We start from the raw sequence: 25,350 nt of genomic DNA, 5'->3' as shown, positions 1-25,350 counted from the left end.
CAGAAGTGCAATTGCTATCTTGTTTACAAGAAATTGGCGTTAAATCAAAGCTGGATAATGTGGTGAAGCTCTTTGTTGGTATGGATTTTCACAGCATGAAGTTTGAAGCAGCAGTAAGAATAGGTTTCTGGATGCATCATCGGTTCAAGTTTAATACTTTAGAGAGTAAGGAGCTTGATGAGAAGAACTTACTGACAAGTCCAATGAAGTTCGGGCCACTGGTGAAGGGAACTCGAGATTTGTTTGTCAGTGCAAGACTTATGATTCATGCTAGGCACGACAACAACATTACTTTCACAGCTGCAGTAGCAAGATATTCAAAACTCTTGTGGTTGTTTTTACATGAAGATTGCAGAGAAATTGATACAGAGACTGCACTGAATGCAACACAAAAGAGGCAGACGTACTCTCATTCGGAACCTGACTCTTTCTATGTATCATATTCTGGTTTGGGTTTTACTGTTGGTGCCACAGCTGGAATATCAGTGGATGACTGTTGTTCAGCCTCCAAGATATTATTTGATGCTGTTGCCATTAATCTTTTGGTAGAAAAGAGAAGTAATTGTGGTGCTCTAAGGAAATGCTCAAAGTCTCTTGATCAAAGGTCTCATATTGATAATGTGTGGGAGCCAGGTGGATTATTGGCGAGTACATGGAAGTCTCTTAGCTATTCAATAGAGGTTGAAGGAAATAAGTATGCAAGACAGGCTCATATAAGAGAAAAGAAGAAGCTATGGAGTGTTGACGATGGTGTTAAGAGGGATACGAACAGCTTCTCAGGAGATGTGGTGGCCAAAATATATGTAGCTTTGGAAGAGCTTGTGATATTGTTGGTCGTTGCTAGGAGTTTAACCTTATGCAGTGATAGACACACTCTGGTTGCTGAGAAGAACATGACAGAGATCTCCATTGCTACGTTTGTGAAAGAGTGCAGTTCAGTTTGCAGGTTTTTGCTTGGCATTTGTGTGATGATTCTCTTAGCAGATCAGAACCGAGACTATGGTTTCTCTGTACTCCTTACTCAGTGGAAAGAAAATCCCCCAGATCAAGATATATCTTCTGTAGACCTCGTGGGAAGCAAGGCACAGGGGAATGATCTTGTGGTTGTGAGACATAAGATGCAGAGAAGTTACCAACCGAAATTGTGGGTCTACTTGGCTGGAGTTATTATGGCTGTGAAGGACGAAATGGACAGAGATATATACTTGGATACTCTTTGGCTTCAGTCTTCACTTACGAATGGTATCATTCTCCTAGACCACTTGAGGTATTATTCCACAACATGGATTGCTGGAGCAGCTACTCATCACTCATCCTTGAGGGCAAGGATGCTCTGAAGAAGGGAGTATTGTGACAGCTTAAAGCTATACCACTCTGGTTTAGTTATTATGATTTACTTTCGGTTATGCTGGTTTGTTCATTTACCGGTTTGTCGGTTCAATCAAACTATATGTTCTGGTCTTACCACCATTTTAGAGAATCAATCAAAAACATAAGCTTTATCTTCTTCCTTTAACTCTGTCTCTCTCTATCGTCATCATCATATCATTATTTTCATACATCATCACCATTGAAATCCTTGTTCTAGAGATGATCCTTCTTCCTCAGTGATCCTCTCATGGGCTTTGATTCACCAATCTTCGATCCTTGGTGGGTTTCTAGGTTGGATTTATCCTCCCTGTTACAATGTAGATATAGTATAGCTACGTTGAACATTCAGTTTTGAATCTAATAAAATATTAATCATAATTTCAGAATAGCTAATTCAGTATGGAATCAAAAATCTACAAAATATTCAACAATAAACGTCTTTTTATTTTCTTTATCTTTTTTCTTCGTTTTCTTCACTTGATTTTGATTCATCGAGTCGATATCGTTTACGATTCTTCAAAATTGTTTTCCAACCTCCTCCAATCCACATCAACATTGTAATTCTCCATCCCCATTTCATCAGTTATTGGATAAGTATGATAACCTTTACATTTTCATAGTATTGATTATGCATGCTTGAAATTAATAACATATAATGGTGCTGGCTTTTATATGTAGTGTCGCTCGGTTCGAATGGTTCTTAATGATTATAATAAGCTTGGAAATATTGTCGACAAAATTTTAAAACATCATGATGATAATGGATTTTACAATAACATAGTTGCCAATATGGTCGATTAATGCAATTAGTTAAAAGAAAGATCAGATTTAGTTTTTTATTCTCTACTGTTTAATAAATTTTGAAACACATAATGTGGAAATTTAATTTAAGTAAAAATAGCTCCATGTATTTATAAATTAAACAACATATTTGCTTTATTCAACAAGGATATATGGATGTTATCGTTTACTATAATTTGTTCTCTAGAAAGAGTATATAAACTGCATTTGTGATGTGTGTCCATCTTCATTCAGTAACTAGATTTTGTCGAATTGTTTTTCTTTTTGTTCAACTAGTCTATTCTATTAATTCTTCAACATGTCTAATTGATATTAGTTGTGTCCATTTAAAAAATTCCAACTTTTACATAATTATATATTAATCTATTTAATATAAAGCGATTTTCTATCTAACTACGAGCAGTTACGTTTTTCTTTATTAAAACGGTTGGATTTATGTATTTACCTTTTTCGTGTATCAAAGGATACGTGATTGATTTCTCCTCAACTCATCCTTTTATACCCAGATTATTAAAAACAGCCACTGGAATTTCAAATATCTCCATAACCCAGTTTATCAAAACAATTCATTTTTTCTATTTTGAATCATTGCAATCGAATACTGGCTACCAGATCTGTATATTTGATGAAAAACAATAAGAAAAAGGCTAAGTCATAGTCATTGTTACGATATAAAAAGTTGCAGGAAACTTAAAAGCTGTCTTGAGGAGGAAGACAGTTTAATTACAACTAGATTTTGACCCGCGCTTTGGAAGCGCGGAATATTTTACGATGAAAAAATTTCACTAATAATTTAACAAATATTTTGGTAATTTTTAAAGAGTGTGTATTTAAAATATTTTTGCATTTAAATCAGTGTTTTTAAATTCAACCCGATTGTGATTATACCGGTTAATCCGGAGATCTGACAATTCAATTTAGGTTTTTAAAATATACATATTAAAAAAAATCACTAAAACCCGAGACTAACCGATTGAACTGATGGATGACCGATATGTAATCTAATTGGATTTAAATTGTAATAGTTTCATAATTTGTAATCTTATAATCCAAATTTTAAAGTTCATTATTTTACAATTTATGAAATTATAACGTTTCTACAAAATTTTAAAGAGAATGATATATATAAAATAACTAAGATTAATTATTGTATTGTTTGGAAACATTGATAGTAGTATAAAAATATATTGTTTGGAAACATTGATAGTAGTATAAAGAAATAAGTATATTGTTTTGAAACATGGATAGTAGTATAAAGAAAGGAACATTAGTGATTTAATGTAGGTTTAACTATAAAGTATGAAGGTGTATTTAATTTAAAAACTTACAAAATAAATGTTAGGTCCAACATAATGATTCTGTTTTAATAAGATAGATTGTACCATTAATAAAAAAAATCAAAACAAAAAAGAAACATACAAGTTCGAACAAGAGAGCAGTTACCATATAATCCCTTCCACGACCACTAGACCAGAATATCTTATTACCATAACTGTCATATTCTCTATACATATCAAAATATAACTAGACTTTATTTCAATTTCATGAATTACAAATTATTTGACTAATTTATCTACCAAATTAGGATTTTGCCTATAAATTAGTAAATAATTATTATTATGAAATTAAATTTAAGTTGAATTTTTTAAAAGTTTATTAGATTTATCTAGGTTTTTATCGGGTCAACCATTGCCAGATCACATATCAATGACGAACTTTTGAAGTTTTTAATTGGATTTTATGGAGTTCTAAAATATAATTTTATAAGTAATCCTAAATTTGAGCTGGATTATATGAGGATCACTAAATTTACCTTTTTTATCCCGGATTTGGATCTAAAATGAAAACATCGCAATCAATATTTTCGAGTATATAGGCTGGACTTAATGGGATTTGAGATCCAACTTCTGGGTAGGTTCCACATTGATTTGACCAATAGATACTATTTTCACCGAGAGGCATTTTTTCACCTTTTACGAAAGAAAATATATACTATCTTCACCGACTATTGCAGTATAACATTTAATTATAATAAAATTTGATATTTTCTACAAAAATCATTATCGCAATAGGACATCATAACTTACATCACAGCTCAAGAAATTATGATTTATTCGACCATACATTAATTTATTTAAATTTTAAATATGGCACATACATTAAATTTATCAATTAACAAAAGCACATGATGTTAAAAAGAGAGTTTAATAAGGTTTAAGTGGATTTATAATAGAAATAATTATTTATATAACTTATTTAGGTTTACGGGTTTTAAATAGGTTATTCGATTAAAATATACTTGATTAATTATGTTAGGTAACTGCTAAGAAAATATAACATGTTGTAACTTCTGTTAATAAGATTTAAAAATAATTTCAGAAGTGCTTATGGTATAAGAGAATAGTAATGAAACTTTATAAATTTAATATAGTTACCAAAAATTATAGTAGATTAAATTAATATTAAATATAAATATAATTACAAAAAAATACAAATATAAAAATAATTCTCAAAAAAATAAAACAAAAAATATATCCGCCCTGTTAAAGACGGGTCAGAATCTATTACTTATTAATTCAGTAAACCATGGGACATAATCAGACGCCGATGCAAACCAAACCACAAGGTTTTTCAGATTACATATAAAATTACAAAACACAGTATATATATGACAATTTTTATAGTTTATATAAAAAAAACAGTTTAAGATAAAATCTTCTCACTCTTAATCCTCTGACGTCTCTTTAAAAACTTTCTCTTGGTATATTCAGTTAATTTGAGTTCATTTAAAAACAATTTTTAATCTGATTAAATTAGGAATGTGTCCAATTAACAATAGTTGATAGATGTATGATATTAAAAAAAATATCACACATTTTCTCAACTGTTTAAAATTTTAATTTAAACAATTTTAAAGAAAATACATTTGAAATATTTTTTATCTTTTAAAAAAAAAATATTAAAAATATTTAAATAGGTTTAGAAAGGTGTTATAAATCTCCAACTCAACTGCATAATTTACTGCAAAATGGTAAAAAATGCAGTTATGAGCAAATAAAGAAATTATTACTCCAAAAAGGCATTACTCTAAGATCAATATAATTGTCAGGTTCAAAATGAGTAATCCTATAAGATTTAAATTAAATAGGTCATATTTATTGTATTGTAAAAGTTTTACACATATATATATGTACATACAAATATACATATATATTTTGAATACTCATTCGTTTTTTGTTGCGATCTGATATGGTATCAATTTTTCGAATATAGAATTTTAAAACATGTTCAAGTATATAGGTCATATCTTAATCGGGTTGGAAATCCTGATTTTTATAACGGTTCCAAGTCGAAATTATGTCGGTTTTCAAGTATGGATATTATTAGCTAATTACATTAATAACTCATTAATGCTAATAAATGCAAAAAGACACCTACCTAAAATTGTAACTATACTTTGTTATTTAAAAAATAATAACTATCTTGGAAAAAATTAATAACTATTTTGGAATAAAGTTTAAAATTAATGTGTAAGATGGCTATAACGCAAGTGTTTAGTTATGTACCATCACAAATTCAATATAATTATTAAAACCTCTTACTACTAATTCTTTATTATATACGAATATGATTATAAAGAAAAAATATACCCGCCCTTTGAAGGGCGGATCAGAATCTAGTTATATTATAAAAGCTCAATGAGCATCAAAGTTTATAAGCTAAAAAAAAAAATTAGAAACGGTAGAACGTAAAGAGAAACATTGCAATAAAACCAAAGATAAAGTCATTAAAGGGTGAGTTATGCTCATCAATACGAAGAAACACATGGAAAAGCTCTACCTCAATCTCTAAAACGATTATTCAAAAGAACAAACGATAATCGAATGGAACGACGTTAATAGTCAATTTGTTTGTTATGTGTTCAAATCCAAAACTATTTTTTTCTCTAGTGTTTGCTACTTTTTATTTAATTTGTTTTTCTAGTTCAATTGATTTCTAAATTTAAAATTGTGGTTTTGATTGGTGGCACGATCTATAATTGATTAAGTTTGAGCTATGAGCATAACACAAAATATTACTAATCATAAGTTAGTTTAATATTTTGAGTTAGTATTTTAATTTTAATGTGTTATACTTGAATTAGAAAATTTAATTATCTATACTATTAAAAGAGAATCATTTTGAAAAAATCTACTTATAAAGGTTGTTGCACCTATTCATTTTTGTTCTAATCTATTATATACAACCAAATATTAATAATTAACCCTATTATATTAACCAAAATTTATGTCCGATTAGAATTGGTCAACACATCCATCTAAATATACGTGTTGTGTTATGACTATTATTTTCTACATAACGTAAGACATTCTTCTAATAAACAACATAAACAACACTAAAGTCTTAAACATGAGTCTGATAGTCTATATTTTTAATGTTTTGATGAACCACCATGGAAGATGTATTCATGCTTCTGTGAAATTTTTTCTTTGGTTGAATGTTTATGTGAGTTCTGGAGATTATATTTGCAACACTCTGTTAGTTTTCATCATCTTGCAGTTTTTGCTTCACGTTTTACAACACATAATAAGTGCCATGTGGTGAAATATAGTAATAATGTCTGATTGTTAATGAGTTGAGTCACGAATCAGTCTGTTTAAAAAACAATTCTTATTAGTCTAATTGAAAACGGGTCATATGGAAAGACGACAAAGAAGGAGAAACGAAAAAAAAAAAATCAGAAGCAAATCTCCACCGGTTATTAATGAAATCTTTCAAAAAATATGATTTCAAAATTTAAGGAAATTTTAGATTTGAGATTACAATACAATCTAGAAATTTAACAAATAGCTATCTCTATGGAATTATCATTATTCTTCAACATGTTTATCCAAAAACATTTATTTCGATTTTTCAGCTTACCCTTACAAAAACTTTGATTTAATGTGAAATCTTCAGAAATCAAAAAAAAAAGATTTTACGAATCATATGCTCAAAATAAATATCCATTTTCAAAAATAATTCATATACTCAATAATATACCTACAATATTTAGACCAAATTTTTACAAAACAAGGATTCACAAAAAACACTTTAAAAAGGTGTCTGTTACATAAAATTATATATATTAATTAATTTAAATTTTATTATTTAATATAAATTTTTAAAATATTAAATTACCCAAAAATCTGTTAAGCAAATCCTAAATTTCACCAACTCAACAAAACTAACTCTTATAAAATGCACATAATCATATATAATGAAAGATACCTAATAATATAAAATATTTTGGGTACTTTGATTACCTAATGGAGTCGGAACCGTATTCAAACAGAGACTCATGGGTCCAAAAAGTACTATATGTGATATCTATAATACTAAAGCAGATGCGTGTTTATGAATCTACCCCTGAAATTTCTAAATAATTACAAAAATTACTTGTATTTTTTTCCAGCATTATTGCAACCAATCAAAAGTCATTACTTTAAAATTACATTAAAGAATATTTAATATAATTCAATTCTTAGCTTTTTGAAAATTTTGTTTCCTAAAATGTTTGCACCATATTTTTTCAAAAAATATTTCACATTATTAATTATTTGAAAGCATTTATTAAATAAAACCTCAAAATAAAATCAAGTTGAAAATAACAAATGATTAAATCAACAAAAATCATAATACGGGTATGAATTATCTCAACTCCTTAAAAAATAGTTTCATTTAAAATAAAAATTAAGTCACATAAACTAAATTTAATAAAAAATATGGTGCAAACATTTTAGGAAACAAAATTTTCAAAAAAGCTAAGAATTGAATTATATTAAATATTCTTTAATGTAATTTTAAAGTAATGACTTTTGATTGGTTGCAATAATGCTGGAAAAAAATACAAGTAATTTTTGTAATTATTTAGAAATTTCAGGGGTAGATTCATAAACACGCATCTGCTTTAGTATTATAGATATCACATATAGTACTTTTTGGACCCATGAGTCTCTGTTTGAATACGGTTCCGACTCCATTAGGTAATCAAAGTACCCAAAATATTTTATATTATTAGGTATCTTTCATTATATATGATTATGTGCATTTTATAAGAGTTAGTTTTGTTGAGTTGGTGAAATTTAGGAAATTATAGAAAATGTTCTGAAACGCACAAATGAATTTTTCAATACAAGAGTATTGTTGAAGATATAAAATATTTCATTTAAATTAAAAAAAATCAGTGTAAAATAAGTTTAGCTTCGGTTTAAATAAATAAAATCATATTACGGGTTATAATTATTTAGACTCTTCTAAAATTTAGTCATATTTAAAATAACAAAAATAAGTCATATAAGTAAATTAAAAATAAATTTCATAAAAATTTAAAATATATAATTTATCAGAAATCATAATTTTTATTACGTAAAATAATTTTCCAACAAAAAATATACCCGCCCTTTTTAAGGGCGGGTCAAAATCTAGTTATTTTTAAAATTTGATAACTTAATTATTATCTCAACATCATTTGTCTCTAGAAACTATGTTCCGCCGGTTTTATTTTTGGAGATATAACTCTGTTTTGTATTTAAAAAATGTATTTCACTAATTATAATATACTAAAATTCAAGATTATAAGAAAAAAACTATTTCAAATTATCTATTAGTACTTGCGACAAATGTGAATGTGGTATTGCTCTTTGAAAAAACTCTTCAAGAACGAACACAATATTATTTTCTCATAAGACTTAATGACGGTTATGAGCAAACTCGCAATCATATTCTCATTGCTAGTGATGAACGTCAAGCAGACAGCAAAGCCTCGTGCCCAAACTGATTCTATAAGAGGAATGAATGAATGAAAACTATTCCTCTATTATCCAGAAAGATGATCTATTTCCACACCAAAACTATCATATAGTAACAAATATATATAATCTTTAAATTTCGTTCTAATTGCACATCATTTAACTTTCACAACTTATTTCCACACATGATAAAAGTTCGAAACCGTTTCCACCTGAACTTTACCAACAAATAGTGGTTTAAAATTGGTTATTGTTCCTTGAACCCTAAACTTAACCAATGACTGATTTATGTAAACCAGATTACTAGCTGGTTAGAGAATTTAAACCATATTAAATTAACCTAGTATAATTGGATCTAATAAACAGACACAAGATCCAATTTTTTTAAAAAAATCAAACCCTAAAATATAATTTTTTGGGTTGGGCTGTACTAATATCAACCGATACGAGTTGGTTCACTATCGATCCAGATCATAAACTATTAAAACCAAACCAAATCTTGGTCTGCGTGAAAACGAGTTTCAAATTTTTATCGTGTGTGGAAATAGGTTATTAAACTTAAACTGTGTGCAATTAAGACGAGGTTGAAAAAATATGTATGTTTGTACTATATGATAGTTCTAATGTGTAAATAGGTTTCTTCCCTTATTATCCATATTCTACTAATCTCTGTTTCATTCATCTTAACAACCATGTGGAAACCATAATTCTTCTAAACAAATATTACAGTTGATGCCTAAACATGTATACAACCAACTCTTTTTTTGTCAACATATACAACCAACTCAATTTTTTTATATATACCATCAGCAACAGTCATTTTTTATATAGTTTTTAGAAAAACTGGCCTGATATATAAACGAAGTCTTCTTACAGAGAAAGACAAAACAAAATCTAGGAAAAGTATTCAAGAGGAGAAGAAGTCAAGGAAGTCTCTCATCTTTGGGGGAAAACGATGGATAGGCTTGATGGTCCACCACGGCTCATACTAGTCACAGATCTTGATTGCACTTTGGTAGGTTCCTAACTCCTCTCGCAACATTTCTGACTTCAAGAATCTTTATACCTTTATTTCAAGATTCCAAGAAAAACCAAATTTTAGCAAAAAAAAAAAAAAAAAAAGATTCCAAGAAAAACATAATTCTCCAAATCCTCAGGTTGATCACGATGATCCTGAGAACACCGATCTCCTTAGATTCAATGCGCTGTGGGAGGCTCACTACCGCCATGACTCGCTCCTTGTTTACTCCACCGGAAGGTCTATGCGTTCTTACTTGAGTCTGAGGAACAAGAAGCCCTTGTTGACTCCTGACATCGCCATCACTTCCGTCGGTTCCGAGATTGCGTACGGCGGTGAAGAATCCATGGTGTCGGATGATGTTTGGGTGGCTCGTATGGGTGAAATGTGGAACAGAGAGATTGTCCTCGAGGAAACTTCCAAGTTCCCTGAACTCGAACCGCAGGTAATCTTTCCTGTGTTTGTCTTTGTCGTGTTTGAGTATTTGATATATTGGTTCTTTGGCTGCGTTGACTTTGACTTTCATGTTTTTTTTTGTCATTACAATGAGTTTCGTTTCCTGTTTTGCCTTGTCGTGTTTGAGTAATTGATGTTTTGGCTCTTGGCTGCGTTGACTTTGACTTTATAATTACAACATTCTTAAAGCATCTCTTAACATAGCAACTGGCATAGATGAAACTGGTTGTGGGTTTTGTTTTACTGCGTGAATTGCTATGCTGTAACACAGCAATTTGGTTGTTCTAAAGCTCTTTGTCTTTGGTCTGTTATAGCCAGTTAAGAGCCAAGAGGAGCACAAAGTGAGTTTCTTTGTGGGAAGAGAACATGCTGTGGAAATTATGAAGGTTCTTCCTGGGAGATTATTGGAGCGTGGGGTGAGACTTTGTTTGTGTACTGTACTCCTCATTTGAATTTTGATGGCTATTATTTTCATAGATTCTTCCTTTTGATGCTGACAGTGGTATAAGTTCTAATGTTCAAGAAATTGATACTCTGATTAGGCGTTTTATAGAGAATTATTGATTAGGTGGACGTCTAGATCCGATCTGCCCCGCCTAGACCGATTTTTTCTTTAAAGAATCATTTTAAGAAAAATCATTTTGGTTAGATCCAATCTGTCCGCCTAGACCGATTTTTACTTTAAAGAATCATTTTAAGAAAAATCATTTCGGTTAGATCCGATCTGTCCGCCTAGACCGATTTTTAGAACACTGATAAGTTAAGTTTGTGTATAGGTGGATGTGAAGCTGGTCTACAGCAACGACTATGCTTTCGATGTTTTACCAAAAGGATCTGGCAAAGGAGGTGCTCTGACTTATCTACTTGAAAAGCTGGAGAGCGAAGGGAAGCAGCCTTGTAACATACTTGTTTGTGGTGACTCTGGAAACGATGCCGAGCTCTTCAACATTCCTCAAGCATATGGTGTAATGGTTAGTTAGTTAGTTTCTTTACTGTGTTATGAACTTGATTGGCGGTAGTTGTTGATGCTGTTTTAACTGTTTTAAGGTTAGCAATTCGCACAAAGAACTACTGCAATGGCACGAGGAGAATGCAAAGGACAACCCGAAGATAATTCTTGCGTCCGAGAGATGTGGAGCTGGGATGATAGAAGCCTTACAGAGGTTTAATCTGGGACCAAGCGTCTCTCCGAGAGATGTTTTGGATACTGAAAACTTCCACGTGGAAGTTTTGGATCCTGCTCATGAGGTGGTTCAGTTTTATTTGCTTTACGAGAAATGGCGCCGTGGAGAGGTGGAGAAGTCTGATAAGTATCTTCAGAACTTGAAATCGCTCTCCGTAAGTGTTTTTCTTCTAATACTTCACATTTTTCATGATGTTTGTCACTCTTCTACACTTTCTTGAGAACTATTGAAGACGAGGGAGCATTTGAGTAATGTTTCAAGTGTAGTTTTAAAAATGTTCTTGATTGGCTGTGCCATATACACTGATTAATTTGGCTAAACTGTTTTGATTTTGCAATGTTTCAGAGTCCACTTGGTATGTTTGTTCATCCGTCTGGAGTGGAGAAACTGATACATGAGTGGATAGATGATTTGGACAATTTACATGGGGAGGAAGGGAAGGAGAAGCAGTTTCGCGTTTGGCTGGATAGAGTCTCGTCTTCTCTTATCAGCCCAGAGACATGGATTGTAAAATTTGACAAGCATGAGTTATCTGGTAAGAAATCTAGTAATTTAAGTTACTATTTCAATTATATTTTCAGTTTCAGACCTTTTATTCTGTTTGCCTTACCAAATTACCAATCACCGTTGTCATATCATACTAGATTCATTTTTCTTCCTATTTTGTAATGTTTACTTGTGTTTCAGATTAGATTCTACTTGTGACTTGTATGGTTGAGGAATCGATATCTAAACTCTTCTTGATGTGTTTGTCTAGGAAGTATTAAAGATTTGTTTGATCTTTGTTTTTTTTTTGAAAGTGATAAAAAAAGATGTTGATTCGTTTGTTTCCTCATCATAAGGGAATTTACCGTTGAAGTTTGCTTTTAAAATGTTTTAGTCTTGTTTGTTTTGGGTTGTATTCAGATGGAAAAGTACGGTCATGTTCGACGAGAGTCTTACTAAGTTGTCAGGTAAACATTGATTCATGTCATTTTAAAAGACTGACTTGATTGATTTGAAAAATCTGAAAATGAGGTGTAAAATGTAAAAGGAGGAAAAGGAAAAGCTGACTTGGATGCACATCCAACAATCATGGTTAGATGGTTCCTGTTCAGATGATCAGGAAAAATGGATTTTCTGAAACTGGATACTGACATATCAAGCCGATACTTCACCTGTTTGGGACAAGAACTAACCAGAAGAGCATACGTGTTTGTTTTGTGTTATGTATTGGTTTCACTAATACTCTTTTTTTTACATATGTTGAAAATAATAAATAAGGAAGATTGTGGTCTGTACTGGATTCATAACTGGACAGGGAGAGTTCCTGGGGTCTCTACAACAAAACCCTACATTTATTTGGTTCATGTAATCTGCTAACGCATTGATTGGTTTGCTCCTTTGTTTCATACTTTTTTTTTTTTTTTTTTTCCATACTTGTTGATTGTTGTCTTCATGACACTGATGACTAAGAAAGAATTCGTGTTTGATTTTTTTGGTTTACATGGATTGTTTTGTACTATTTCGGTTTGGTTCCAGTTTTTTCTCTTCATCAAGAGATCTACTATTCCGGTTTTGATTCAATCTCACTCAGTTCGGAACTAAAACGACATAACGACATTTTCTTCGATCCTACGAGGATTACTCAGTGATACTAGTGAAAAGTGAATGTAGAAATTCTATAAATTAATATTTAATAAATTAACAAATAGTGTAGATTAATAAATTTGTTCAATGTCTACCGGTACCTATAACTCTTTTTCTCAAAATCTTGTTAGGTTAAATTTTAGTGTTTTTTAACAAAAAAAGGCTAAAAACTATAGCATTTGATTCAAATGACCTTAATTTTTTTAATTTGAATAAAATAACACTTTAATATTTCGTTACAGGTGTGATGACTCGCCTTTTGTACAGTTTCGAATTCTCCGTCTCTTGAAAACTCTCTCCAGATCTCTCTCTCTCTGCGCAAACGACGAAGATCACTTCTTATGGCGGCGGAGAAATGGGTGCACACGGTGACGGCTCAAACTCCGACGAACATCGCGGTGATTAAGTATTGGGGAAAGAGAGACGAGGTCCGGATCCTCCCCGTAAACGACAGCATCAGCGTAACTCTCGATCCCGATCACCTCTGCACCGTCACCACCGTCGCCGTCAGTCCCGCTTTCGATCGGGATCGAATGTGGCTCAACGGCAAGGTAATACACTTTGCTGAGATTCCCCATTTTATCGAATTCAAGGATGGATTGTGGTGTAGTATTCAAAAATGTGTATAGTCCGGTTTACTATAAACCGAGTCTAACCATGTTAGTTTCATGTTAGTAGAGACGAAGAACACGGTTTACTTATTCATCTCGTAACAGAATCAGTTACTTGACATAGGAGAGATATAATCTTATACATAACCAGGTACAATTAGAGTCGGTTCAGAGTAAACCGGATCTGAATACCACCACAACTCTAATAGAAATGTAGTAGTTTAGGAAGGGAAAGGTCGTTGTTAATGTTTGTTTGTGTTAAGTGTAGGAGATCTCTCTATCGGGGAGTAGGTACCAGAACTGTTTGAGGGAGATTCGAAGCCGTGGTGGTGATGTCGAAGACAAGGAGAAAGGTGTGAAGATTGAGAAGAAAGATTGGGAGAGATTGAATCTGCATATTGCTTCTCATAACAACTTCCCTACAGCTGCTGGTTTAGCTTCTTCAGCTGCTGGATTTGCTTGTCTAGGTATATTCTTGTTGGACTTTTTTTCTCTCTGATGATGATGATGAAGATATTTACAAATTTCCGAACTTGATCATGAGCTTGAACATGGCTTACTAGTTTAATTTCAAAACTTGTTATTTTTCTTTACAGTTTTCTCTCTTGCAAAGTTGATGAATGTAGAGGAAGATCTAAGCCAGCTTTCTGCGATAGCCAGGTACATATGTTGTCCACTTCCTTCCTTACATTTGATTATATACATCAGTGGTAACAGTACAAAGTTGTCCTTTTTTTTTGTTGAATTACGTGAAATCTGACATTCTTCTAGATAATAAGTGGAACTGGTATACGCAGTTTTAACTTTCGTTCTCTTATGTAGGCAAGGTTCAGGAAGTGCTTGCCGTAGTTTGTTTGGTGGATTTGTCAAGTGGAAAATGGGAAGCAAAGAAGATGGAAGTGATAGCGTTGCAGTTCAACTTGCAGATGAGAAGCATTGGGATGATCTTGTTATCATCATTGCTGTGGTATGAGTTGTATGAATCTTTCATCTAAGTGTTGACTTTTAGACTTGGTCGTACAGTTATTTCAAGTATTTATAAGTATTTGCTAGGAGTCGATACCGAGTGGCTTAATCTGAACATTAGTAAATAATATATATTCATACGAGCACACTCTTCTGCAGTTATGGAATGATAAAGATAAGCTCAAAAATATGATCTCAACTTTTTGACAATCCTTGCTTATTATTTTTCTGTGTAGCCTCTGACAGCTTCTTTGTTAATATGTATTTGTAACTGGTTTAAGTTTATGCTACACTCAGGTAAGTTCACGGCAGAAGGAAACGAGCAGCACCTCTGGAATGCGAGAAAGTGTTGAGACGAGTTTGCTTTTACAGCACAGAGCAAAAGTCCGGTTCTCTTCTTGATGTGTTTGATGAAACTATATTCTTATGTACTAACTGTTTAACCTCAAGTTCTGTTTTTTTACTTTCTCTGTATGTAGGAAGTTGTGCCGAAACGGATTGTGCAAATGGAGGAAGCTATTAAAAACCAAGATTTTGCATCGTTTACCCAACTGAGCTGCACAGACAGTAACCAGTTCCATGCTGTTTGTCTAGATACATCTCCACCCATATTTTACATGAATGACACCTCCCACAGGTATTTTTCTATTTTGACAGTTATATATGCTGTTGCTTCTTTTTTTTTTAATTTTTACTCTTAATATCAAGCCGTTAACTCCTTCCCCAGGATAATTAGCTTAGTTGAAAAGTGGAACCGTTCTGAAGGGACTCCACAGGTAAAGTCCTACTTAGCTGTTTCTTGCTCGACCTTTTGATCATCTGTTAGTTCCAATATTTGTTTTTCAAGCATTAGGATTTGAGATAGAACAGGACCACCTTTAGCTCAAATCTCATTCCCGAAAAAACTGTTTTGAGTTCCTCAAGTATATAAACAACAACAACATATATAACTTGAATAACTTAAAATCTGGACAGGTTGCTTACACATTTGATGCTGGTCCAAATGCTGTACTGATTGCACGCAACAGAAAGGTAGCTGTTCAACTTCTCCAGGGGCTTCTCTACTATTTCCCTCCTAAGTCTGACACTGATATGAAGAGGTAACATAAATAAACCATGTGACTTTTTTACTGCGGTTTTTGGTGAGTTTTTAACATATCTTTGATTTCACCAGTTACGTAGTGGGAGACAATTCGATTCTAAAGGAGGCAGGATTAGAGGGAGCAAAGAGTGTTGAGAATCTGCAACCTCCACCTGAAATGAAAGACAAGATTGGATCTCAGGATCAAAAAGGAGAAGTCAGTTATTTTATATGCACTAGACCTGGAAGAGGTCCCGTCGTGCTTCCCGACCAGACTCAAGCTCTTCTCGATCCGGTAACCGGCCTTCCCAAATGAGAGCATTGTCTCTGCTTCAAATGTTATGATTATCACCATCATTTAACTGCAAGTTTTAAGAAACTGATATTTGTGCCAGAATAAGTGCAAACTCGTTGTTTTCTACTACTGCTAGCTTTCTTACTACCCTAATACATTTTTTACTACACTGCAACATATATTAAAAAAATAAATTGCGAGAAAATAAAAGAAATGCATACATTATACATAAATAAATAGATACTACTAATTGTACAATTTTCCTTTTCCCAAATCTAAACAAAATGTTAACAAATTGAATGAAGTGAGAAGCTTGGGGAATATAGGCAAAAGTTACAGTTTCTTCAACCATCCCATCAGCGTTTGGAAACAAATGATTTTGGACTATATGAGAAATGTTTAAAGCTCTGTGATTTTGAGAAGAAAGTACTATATGAGCTTTTATGAAGCAATGGTTTTCTGCATATTGATGGGTTGCGGCAATCTTATGACGATTAAAAGGTTAATGGTTAATATTTGAGTGAAGTTTTCAGAGGTTCAGCGCATGATTATAACTTATAAGTCAGGATCATTGGGTTAGTGCGAAGCTTCTGGTTGTAAGAAGAAAGTGTACGAGGCAGCCTGGGTTAATGGTATCAACATTAATTCATAGCTTACACATGAGAATATGATCATGACATTCAAAGGAAAAAGATATAATATTAGACAAGGTGGTTTAATAGATTTGCTTCATACATTCAGAGGAGAATATTAGACAAGGTGGTTTAATACATTTGCTTCTAGTATAGCCATTATCAGGGCTGTCTCAAATTATATTAAGGCCCTGTTCAAAAAAATCTTAATTATATATTTTAATATGTAATTAAATAGGTTTAAGAGTTAATATTTTTATCTATATATATTTCAGGTTTCCATTCAAATTATAAACTATAAATTTAAAACTATATCTAAATTTTTGAAATTTTCAACTATATTTGCTTATCTTTTTTTGAAAATTTCTTAATATTATTTTTTATTTTTAGATCTGGATTCTATTCGACCGCTCCAATAACACATGTTATTAGACGGTCCTGGCCATTATAGAGTAGTTTTTTCATAAGACTTAACTTCAAACTCGAAGTCAGACGAAATCAACTTCTTGGTCCGCCAGAGCTTCAACCGGAGCTTCCGCCTAACTTTTCCGGCGGAGCTAGGACCGGCGATGTATAGCTCCAATTTGTGTTCCCACCCCTCATCAGGCATTTTGCGATGGCCGCTAGTACAAAGCAAACGGCGAATCCCAAATAGAAATCTCTAAAGCTAAACTATGAGTCTTCATTCGTGTACTTAACTGGTATCTTTTTCGAATCTTTGTTTTACCGATCAATTTAATTTTGTTTTAACGACCAACTAGTTTTTGATCCGCGCGAGTTTTTATTCTTCATAACTATATAATTTTATTTCCAGCAATGTTATAAACATAATTATTTATGTTTTTGTTACAGATTCATACGTTATTGAGTTTTGATATCGGTGTGTCATGTTCAATGTGTCTAGGTCTGTATATAAACTATAAGATTTATTATGCTTATATTTATTTTACTTGGTAAAATAAATATTAAAGTTTAAAACATTAAAGTTTTAAGTATATACTTTAGGTTTTTATTCAATTATATTATAAATACTGGGATTTAAAGTTGAATATAATGTTTAAATTTTATATTGAGTTTTTGAAAATAAATATATTGTTTACACAGAAAATAATGAAATAAAATTACAAAAACATTCCAAAATAAATAGAGATTATCGTAAACTTTATTTAGCAAAACATAGACTGATAAAGGAAAAAAATGAAATGTTCACATAAACGATTTTCTTTTTCTATGGTTTATCTTAAATCAGTCGTGTAATCAGTCAAAATGTACTTTTTGAAAAAACAAATATGGAAAACATTTTAGCGTTCTTGATCATGATTTTGGTTTTAACAGTGGGAGATTTCTATACAAGTATACGTACCTACAGCGGCATGGATGAGAGAGAATGAGAAAGATTGGCAGTTTGAGGGAAGAGTAAGACATTGTTTCAGTTTTCTTTGTCACTCTCGTCTCTCTCCTTTATTGATTTTAGGAGTTTTAAAGGTTGATGAAAGAGAGAAGGTCGGAATAGAATTTGTATACTGAAGAAGATGCTGTGAGGTTCGTGAGTACATTGTATATTTGTATACAATATACAAATATACAGCGTTGACGATAGTGATATCTAGTATAGGCATGGCTTGTAAACATACAGCGCCGAGGCAAGAGCAGCCGAGGCAAGATAGATACAGAGCTGACGATAGTGATGTCTAGCATAGCCATGGCTTGTAATAATATTTTATGTAAATATAATCCCAAATAATTTATGATCACTTAGTTCAAGCTAGAGAGCAAAACTAAAATCAGTTTTTCAGTTTAAACACAACCCACCAACGCACAAAAGCTCCCAACTCCAGTTTACAAACACAAAACCACTCTCAAGTCTCAACAGTCAATTATTGTCAGACATTTCACGAAACCTAGCAAGAGCTTTCTTATGGAGAACAGTTCTGTAGGTATCACCAGGTTGAGCCTCAAACTCAGGATCAAGTTTCTTCTGATGACTCCCAAGTCCTGCTCTCCTATCAACGCCTTGTGCTTGCACTGGTTCTTTCATTCCACTCCCGTCTCTCCCTAAACCCTGCACTTAACCAAACAAACCAACCATCACCCACTCGCTTCTTATTTACCATTAACCACCATATATTATAACGTTAGATTAATGATTTTTTTTTTTTTCAAAATTTTACCGATCCTTCTTGCCAACCCATGTTCCTCAACATTCTGTTTCCCACGTTACTTTCGTCTATTGCTTTCTCTTCTGTGATTACATCGAAACTACTGGCTTCCGTCGTCGTAATCCCACGTACGCCCACACCAGGAGGGAAAGGTGTTGGATCCGATGCGCCTTTTCTTAACCCCGTAATATCTTCACCTTCATTCAAACATCGTTTTCCCCCATTATGTTACTATAATATAACTCCTCATTACCAGTTTTTATTTATGTGAAAAAGAGAGAAGACCCAAAGGACGCTTACTTGAACCCATAACATCATTTTCACTTGGAGCTGATGAACCATATAAGTTTCTTCTTTCTGCAGCACGGTCCCTGTATGATGTCTGAGGTTGGTCTCTGTGAGTAGGCACTGCAGTCGGCTTTTCAGAGAACCTTCTTCTCCCACTCCCAGAAACTGGAACCGAAGGGGAAGGAGCAGAAGGTAAAACCGGAGGCACTTGTACATTAGCTGAGGAAGAAGTTCCTCCAAACGAACCTCTCATCACCCCCATCAAAGGTGCTCCTGCTTTACTGCTACTCGAGCTTTCTGTAGTGGGAGTTGATGTCATTGCAGCAACTCCATGATTGGAGGTAGATCTCTCCTTTGCAATCACTGTATCAGATGTCAGCTTGCCCTTGGATTGTGCAGTGGAGAAAGACGACCTTGCTTCAGCCAGAACGGTAGGTGGTGGATTTTCACCACCAAGTGAGGGACGTTGCGTTTGTGTTTCACTGGTCCGCTGCTTCCACATTGTTAAAACATTACTCATTTTTTTCTTGCTAGCCAGTATGCTGCTCTTTGATGCAAGTTTTATTTCCTTCAGTCTTTCTTTTTCTCTCTTCTCCGATGCAATTGCTGCTGCTGCAGCCGCCTGAACCGCATCTGGTAAGGAGACGGCCTTTTCTACGGTGGGGGTAGCAGCTGCAGAGATAATAACTTTTTGCTGATTGGATTTCTCCGTCTTGGTAGACTCTGGTTGTTTTTCAGTTGATTTACTCTCATTGTTCTGATCAGGACAAGGAACATATTGTTGCGCTTGAGGATCATACGAGTACCAAACCCCACTATTGCTGTCATAATAAAGACCTGCATATTTAGAAGCATATGTTTAGTACAACTAACTTAGTAGTAACATACGACCCTCTTATTAGACCGGCGAAGCCAAGTTTACTATCACCACATACACATCAAGTCTAGATGACTAATGATTACCAAAAAAAAAAAATAATAGCTCTCTATCAGATGCGAATTTTCAAGGCACACATAGTAATAAGGCCTAACTCTGCAAAACTTCGAAGTCTACTTATGACATAAATTGCGTATCTCCAAGTTACTGTTTTAATGCATTTAGAATCAAAGAGCTACAGGATATCCTGAAACCTTGTGTTACACAATAGCCAAAATAGCAAAAATGGGCTATATCAGATGAATACTAATTGGCAAGAAAACTATCTTGCAAAATAATACACTTAAACATTTAGAGACATAAGAAAATGCAAACCTGAATTTCCATCGTAGTAATATCCAGAAGCAGCATCATAGTAATAACCAGATGCTTCATCCCACACGTAGCCAGATTGTGGAGCAGAAGCCATTTGCCCAATGCCCTGGCCCTGCCCTCCAGTTTGTTTCTCATCATGATTATATTCCTTTGGAGCCCATCCCGCACCGTCATACTAATAAAGAAAATGAGAAATAACCATTCACAGAGAGCACAAGAATCATAAGCATGACAATCTTTGGAAGAAAAACTAATCCAAGAAATCAGCCTCGTTAGAAATATATTTATGTTGAAACATTGTATTAACAACATTCAGGCAGAACTTTTGTTTTTCTTTTGGTTAATAAAAACATAATTGCGTCTTCTAGTACACTTGATTGACAAACTCCAGTGAAAACTAGCCTAGCTTTGTTTCATTACATAACCATAATGTTAGAAGATCAAATTTAACTAAGAATCAATGTGCGACCAACAAATACAAACGAGGGAAACTAGATGAAAACAATATTCAGATACCTGTTGAGAAAATGCTGCTGCTTCAATTGCTGCAGCAGCGAGGTTGCTGGCGTGAGATGATGCTGGTATACCAGTTCCAGAACCATGAACGCTCTTTGCATATGCGACTCTCAGGATTTTACCATTCTTGTCAAGGATTGTTCCGTTTGTTGCTTCAAGTGCCTTGGTAGCATCCTCAACCTACACGAGTATAATCATATTTTTCTGTGTCAAGTTTATAGCTAAATGAAAAAGTAGTCAAATAGCTTATATAAACTGGAGAAAATAGATATTTGAATATATTAAAGGTACACTTGCAATTGACTTGTCAGCAAGGGGAAGGGAATAAGAAGATAGAATACGAGGAACACAACACCGGAGCTAGTAAGTGCAACAACCAATTTTGCTTTGAGACCTTACCGAAAAGAAATGCACAAATGCAAATCCTCGTGAAACATGCGTGAATTTGTCTCTGACAAGACGAAGATCCTACAAAATGATACAAAGAGAAACACCAGGTCAACTGACGTAAAAGTGCATATCTTATTAAACATGAATCCAAAAGGGTTTTTGTCTACCTTGATAGGAGCATGTTTGGAAAATTCATACCGAATCATTTCCTCGTCAGCATCTTCATCCAACCCGCGTACAACTAAGACATGAGTTGGACCTGAAAGGAAAATAAGAAAATCGTCTCAGGCATAAATGGTATGTGTACAGATATGCAATAACTATAATAACCTTTAACACGTAAAACATCTTAAAGAAAATGTTTATCAGAAACCTGATTCAGAACTTCGTTTTCCCAATGTTGAGTTGGGTAAACCTACGTCAGCTGAAGGAGAATCATCGGTCTTTGGTTCATTACACTGCGTAAAAAGAAAGAGATCATAGAGATTTACATAATGCCAACGAACCGCTTCTGCCATATTATAATAGCACCTCAGCTTTTTTAGTGTTCTAACAATAATCAAGACACAGAATGCTGCATAACAAATAAGGGACACATAATACAATGTACCACCACAACACTGAACAATTAATGAACACTTTGATTTCACACAAGCAGAACGAAAAATGTAACATAATCCATTAGTAAATACCAGTTCAAGGAGTTGGGTTGTTACATACGTTCTCTTTTGACTTTTGATGTATGAAAGCTTTATTTACTGCTAACCAAACTAAATGGAAGGTACGCATATCAAACGCCTCTACGTAAAGATAACGTGTTCAAATACCACTATTACCGATATATGTATGTCACCCTAGTCCCAAATATTGAGTGCCAATTGAGAATACATGTTTTCCACTGAAAACAATTTTCGGGGCACAAAACAGTTTATCCTGAGGGTTTTATCAGTTCTATCTTTGGTGGTATTGTCACCACTAACTCATGACAACCTCAAGGAGCAGTTCTATTCCTAAAATGAAATATGCATAACTTCATCTGCAGTTTCAGATGGGTTTATACTCTAGCACTCACTATGAAGTATATATAACTTTTTTCCCAACAATGCACAAACCTGAAAGCAAGAGGTTCGCCGCGCAAAATTGATACAACCACAGATTGTGCATATCCAATCTGAAGGAACTATATTGCCACCATAACCGCGCCTAGAAGCATTTTCCTGCCTACGGGGTACACCAGGCCTCGGTGTGCTGCTCAACACCGCAATTCAGTCAACGAATGCTATACAACTAACTGAGCGTATGGTATTAAAAAAGTTCAAGGACCTTTTGTTTGAATCTTATGAACCAATGGTCCGCCACAAATTCTAGATATAAATCGAAATCAAAGTCAAGTAACAATAAAAGACCTGTAACGAAAGATCAGCTTCCTTCCATCCACAATTATACCATCATGCTCAACTCGGTTCATCATGTTGCGTGCGGCATCCTGCACAGGAAAATATACACAATTGCATTTAGTGGGTTAAACGGAACACGAGATCAGGCCACAAGGAACTAACAACCTAGTGTAAAGTAAATACCACTGTGGGGAAATCAATAAATGCAAATCCACGAGAAATTCCAGAACTTTGCTCCCGAATCACACGGACATGATGCAGAGGACCCCATTCAGCCTAGTAATGCATAAGGGAACAATGAAATCATGCAAGGAAAATTGTTCAACCCTAAGGATATACGAATCCGTAAAATGAACAAGAGATTACCAGAAGCTGGTATAGATCTTCTTCTGTTGATTTCGTTGAGAGACCCTTCACAACAACAGTGGCGGATGGGGTCTAGCAAAAACCATAAATATATAGGAAAGGATTTTTAAAATGTCCTTGGAACAAATAATGTAAACCAGGGTTGGGAGAATAATATATACAGCAGAAAAATGATCTTGGTCATGTCTATCTTCATAGTCTCTTCGCCTCTCACTTCCATGCCAGTGATCTCCCTCGAAGCTGTCCTCCCGGTAACTTCGCCCATGGCTCCTACCTCTTGGAGATCTTGATCTTGATCTAGAGAAACCATCACGTCCAGCAGATCCAGATCGAGATTTCTCGTATCTCCTATGTGGACTCACATCTCTTTCGCGGCTGAAAGATCTATTGTCCCCTTCTCTATCACGTGAACCCCGCTCTCTATCACGTGAGTTCCGTTCTCTATCCTGCGAATCCCCGCTCCTCCTATTGACATCTCTAACACTGCCCCTTTCATAATCAGAATCATAACTCCGGCGAGCATAATCATAATCTTTTCCTCGGCTATCATCTCTGTTATGATGGTAGCTTCTAGATCTACTGGAAGAGTAGTCATCACGGCCATCATATCGTGAAGACCTTTCGTGTCCTTGATCACGGTAGTATCCATTACGATTCCCAACTTCCGTGTCATGATAGTAACCAGCATCATAGTTTGTTTCTGTGGGAGGCTTTTCTTGCCTACGAAGTTCACGAGGATAACTTTCCTCAGAGTTTCGCCTTCTAGACTGAGGCAAAGGACCCATATCATGTCCAGGTGGATAATTGTAGACATCATCTCGATATCCCCTATCATATGATACGTCAAACCTATAAGAAAAAAAATTAAAATAAAATGCAGGCAAAACCGAAGTATATTACACGAAATGCAAACTAGTGAACATTAATACGAGTGGTTAATAAATTAAAAAAAAAAAAATACGAGTGGTTAATTCCTATGAGAAGTAAAAACTACAACCAAATAGTCCAATTAGAGTAGCACTCACCGGTTGTTTGGATCGTGCTCAGGACCATAACCCTCCGGAGCCTGTGAATTGAAGAGAATAAGCAATGTCAGCAACAAACATGATTGACTGATACTAGGTTAGCCAAATCCGATCCACATGCTCATTTTTTTCCCCACTGTCTCTCAGTCCTCGGATGAGGGGGACAATGACAACATCCCTAAAAAAAATCTTGTTTTATCATCATCCCATATATGTAAGGAGGAAAACCACAAATTACACTGGTATTATCCCAATCTTGCTGACGACCAAATCGACCAGGATCCATTTCCAATCCAAATGAGAGAATATGTTTACAAACTTATTCAAAGCCCTTTCCTGAAACACACACGCATAAAACAAACAAACATGCATCCGTTAATGCATATATAATCCAAAAAAAAAACTCCCACGACTGATGAACAACTCGAAATTGGCTATAAGTAGTCGCTATAACAACACAACTAAGTAACAAATTTAGGCCTTAGTATTTTTATCCAAATTGAAATATTCAGATATTGATAGAACATAAAATCACTGATTCGGTATACAAAAATATTGAATGCATCCATGAAAGAAGAATAAACTGAAATCAAATAGTGAAAAAATAAGAGCATACCACCACAGCCTCAGGTCTTTCTTATCCAGGGTGAAGCTGAAAGCAGGAGGAAGACGCCGTGAATGGGAAGAAAACGATTGAGGTCTGCTAACAGCGGAATAAAGACACTTTGTAATCAGATATTTTATAGAGAACCAACCGAAGAACCAGAGAAGAGAGAAGACAAGCCTGACTAAATCAGAAACGCAGCCACCAGAGATGATATCAGAGAACCTCGAATCAGAAAGCAATCGATCAATTCGAGCTAAGGAGGTTTGCAGAATCAAACCAGATTAGATTTCGTCGTTGTTGAAGAGCGAGATGAAATTAGGCGAGACAGTGTTTTTTTTTTTTTTTATACGAATCTCTTTTTAGGGCAATTAAGATAAAAAAAAGTTATTTATATCGGTAATTAACATAAAGAACCAATTGGCCCAGTTACGCCTTGTCGGGTCGGTTACTTCGGTTTTCTTTAATTTTGAGAAGCGAAAAGCCTGCCGAACCGAACCGATAATCATATTAATTTT

The 25,350-nt window shown here is 34.0% G+C and overlaps 3 protein-coding genes across 6 annotated transcripts; 2 read left to right on the top strand and 1 right to left on the bottom strand.

Moving 5' to 3' along the window:
- Positions 1-9,816: 9,816 nt before the first annotated feature.
- On the top strand, positions 9,817-13,125 carry LOC108857233 (probable sucrose-phosphatase 3a). Of its 2 annotated transcripts, none has more exons than XM_018631191.2 (8): positions 9,817-9,978; positions 10,121-10,426; positions 10,752-10,853; positions 11,214-11,408; positions 11,485-11,775; positions 11,967-12,156; positions 12,502-12,574; positions 12,655-13,125. In XM_018631191.2, exons 1-7 carry the CDS (start codon positions 9,919-9,921, stop codon positions 12,564-12,566), a joined length of 1,209 nt encoding a protein of 402 aa, XP_018486693.1. In that variant the 5' UTR covers positions 9,817-9,918; the 3' UTR covers positions 12,567-12,574; positions 12,655-13,125. The 2 variants fall into 2 exon arrangements, with proteins under 2 accessions (XP_018486693.1, XP_018486692.1); XM_018631190.2 differs by having other exon boundaries at positions 9,820-9,978; positions 12,528-12,574.
- A 363-nt stretch (positions 13,126-13,488) lies between these two features.
- LOC108856214 (diphosphomevalonate decarboxylase MVD2, peroxisomal) lies at positions 13,489-16,372 on the top strand. The gene is made up of 9 exons (XM_018629977.2): positions 13,489-13,801; positions 14,130-14,328; positions 14,458-14,521; positions 14,684-14,828; positions 15,125-15,211; positions 15,307-15,464; positions 15,555-15,603; positions 15,803-15,927; positions 16,002-16,372. The coding sequence occupies exons 1-9, from the start codon at positions 13,592-13,594 to the stop codon at positions 16,222-16,224; spliced, it is 1,260 nt and encodes a 419-aa protein (XP_018485479.1). The 5' UTR covers positions 13,489-13,591; the 3' UTR covers positions 16,225-16,372.
- Positions 16,373-18,538: 2,166 nt separating this feature from the next.
- LOC108862708 (SUPPRESSOR OF ABI3-5) lies at positions 18,539-25,177 on the bottom strand. 3 transcript variants are annotated; one of them, XM_018636931.2, is made up of 17 exons: positions 25,018-25,176; positions 24,845-24,928; positions 24,467-24,564; positions 24,229-24,269; positions 23,365-24,052; positions 23,204-23,275; positions 23,021-23,113; positions 22,847-22,926; positions 22,553-22,688; positions 21,814-21,898; positions 21,608-21,699; positions 21,450-21,518; positions 21,051-21,230; positions 20,535-20,709; positions 19,295-20,119; positions 19,007-19,191; positions 18,539-18,897 (listed from the first exon to the last, which is right to left on the bottom strand). In XM_018636931.2, exons 3-17 carry the CDS (start codon positions 24,512-24,514, stop codon positions 18,709-18,711), a joined length of 2,958 nt encoding a protein of 985 aa, XP_018492433.2. In that variant the 5' UTR covers positions 24,515-24,564; positions 24,845-24,928; positions 25,018-25,176; the 3' UTR covers positions 18,539-18,708. The 3 variants fall into 3 exon arrangements, with proteins under 3 accessions (XP_018492433.2, XP_018492434.2, XP_018492432.2); XM_018636932.2 differs by having other exon boundaries at positions 23,365-24,031; positions 24,845-25,177; XM_018636930.2 differs by having other exon boundaries at positions 24,845-25,176.
- Positions 25,178-25,350: the final 173 nt, after the last annotated feature.

The sequence above is a fragment of the Raphanus sativus genome, chromosome 5 (genome assembly GCF_000801105.2).
Source record: "Raphanus sativus cultivar WK10039 chromosome 5, ASM80110v3, whole genome shotgun sequence".
NCBI lineage: Eukaryota > Viridiplantae > Streptophyta > Magnoliopsida > Brassicales > Brassicaceae > Raphanus > Raphanus sativus.
The sequence above is the reverse complement of the archived record's forward strand: the minus strand, read 5'-3'. Positions and strand labels throughout refer to the sequence as shown.

What these genes read in the sequence shown, in the direction of transcription:
- LOC108857233 (XM_018631190.2), top strand. Translation starts at nt 9,919, where the DNA reads ATGGATAGGCTTGATGGTCCACCACGGCTCATACTAGTCACAGATCTT. An exon ending in TGACAAGCATGAGTTATCTG is followed by an intron (nt 12,157 to 12,527) that starts GTAAGAAATCTA and finishes GGTTGTATTCAG; the next exon opens with ATGGAAAAGTACGGTCATGT. An exon ending in GAGTCTTACTAAGTTGTCAG is followed by an intron (nt 12,575 to 12,654) that starts GTAAACATTGAT and finishes AAAATGTAAAAG; the next exon opens with GAGGAAAAGGAAAAGCTGAC.
- LOC108862708 (XM_018636930.2), bottom strand. Translation starts at nt 24,514, where the DNA reads ATGGATCCTGGTCGATTTGGTCGTCAGCAAGATTGGGATAATACCAGT. An exon ending in GGCGAACCTCTTGCTTTCAG is followed by an intron (nt 21,899 to 22,552) that starts GTTTGTGCATTG and finishes CTTTTTACGCAG; the next exon opens with TGTAATGAACCAAAGACCGA. An exon ending in CCAAACATGCTCCTATCAAG is followed by an intron (nt 21,519 to 21,607) that starts GTAGACAAAAAC and finishes ATCATTTTGTAG; the next exon opens with GATCTTCGTCTTGTCAGAGA.
- LOC108856214 (XM_018629977.2), top strand. Translation starts at nt 13,592, where the DNA reads ATGGCGGCGGAGAAATGGGTGCACACGGTGACGGCTCAAACTCCGACG. An exon ending in TTGTTATCATCATTGCTGTG is followed by an intron (nt 14,829 to 15,124) that starts GTATGAGTTGTA and finishes TGCTACACTCAG; the next exon opens with GTAAGTTCACGGCAGAAGGA. An exon ending in TTTTACAGCACAGAGCAAAA is followed by an intron (nt 15,212 to 15,306) that starts GTCCGGTTCTCT and finishes CTCTGTATGTAG; the next exon opens with GAAGTTGTGCCGAAACGGAT.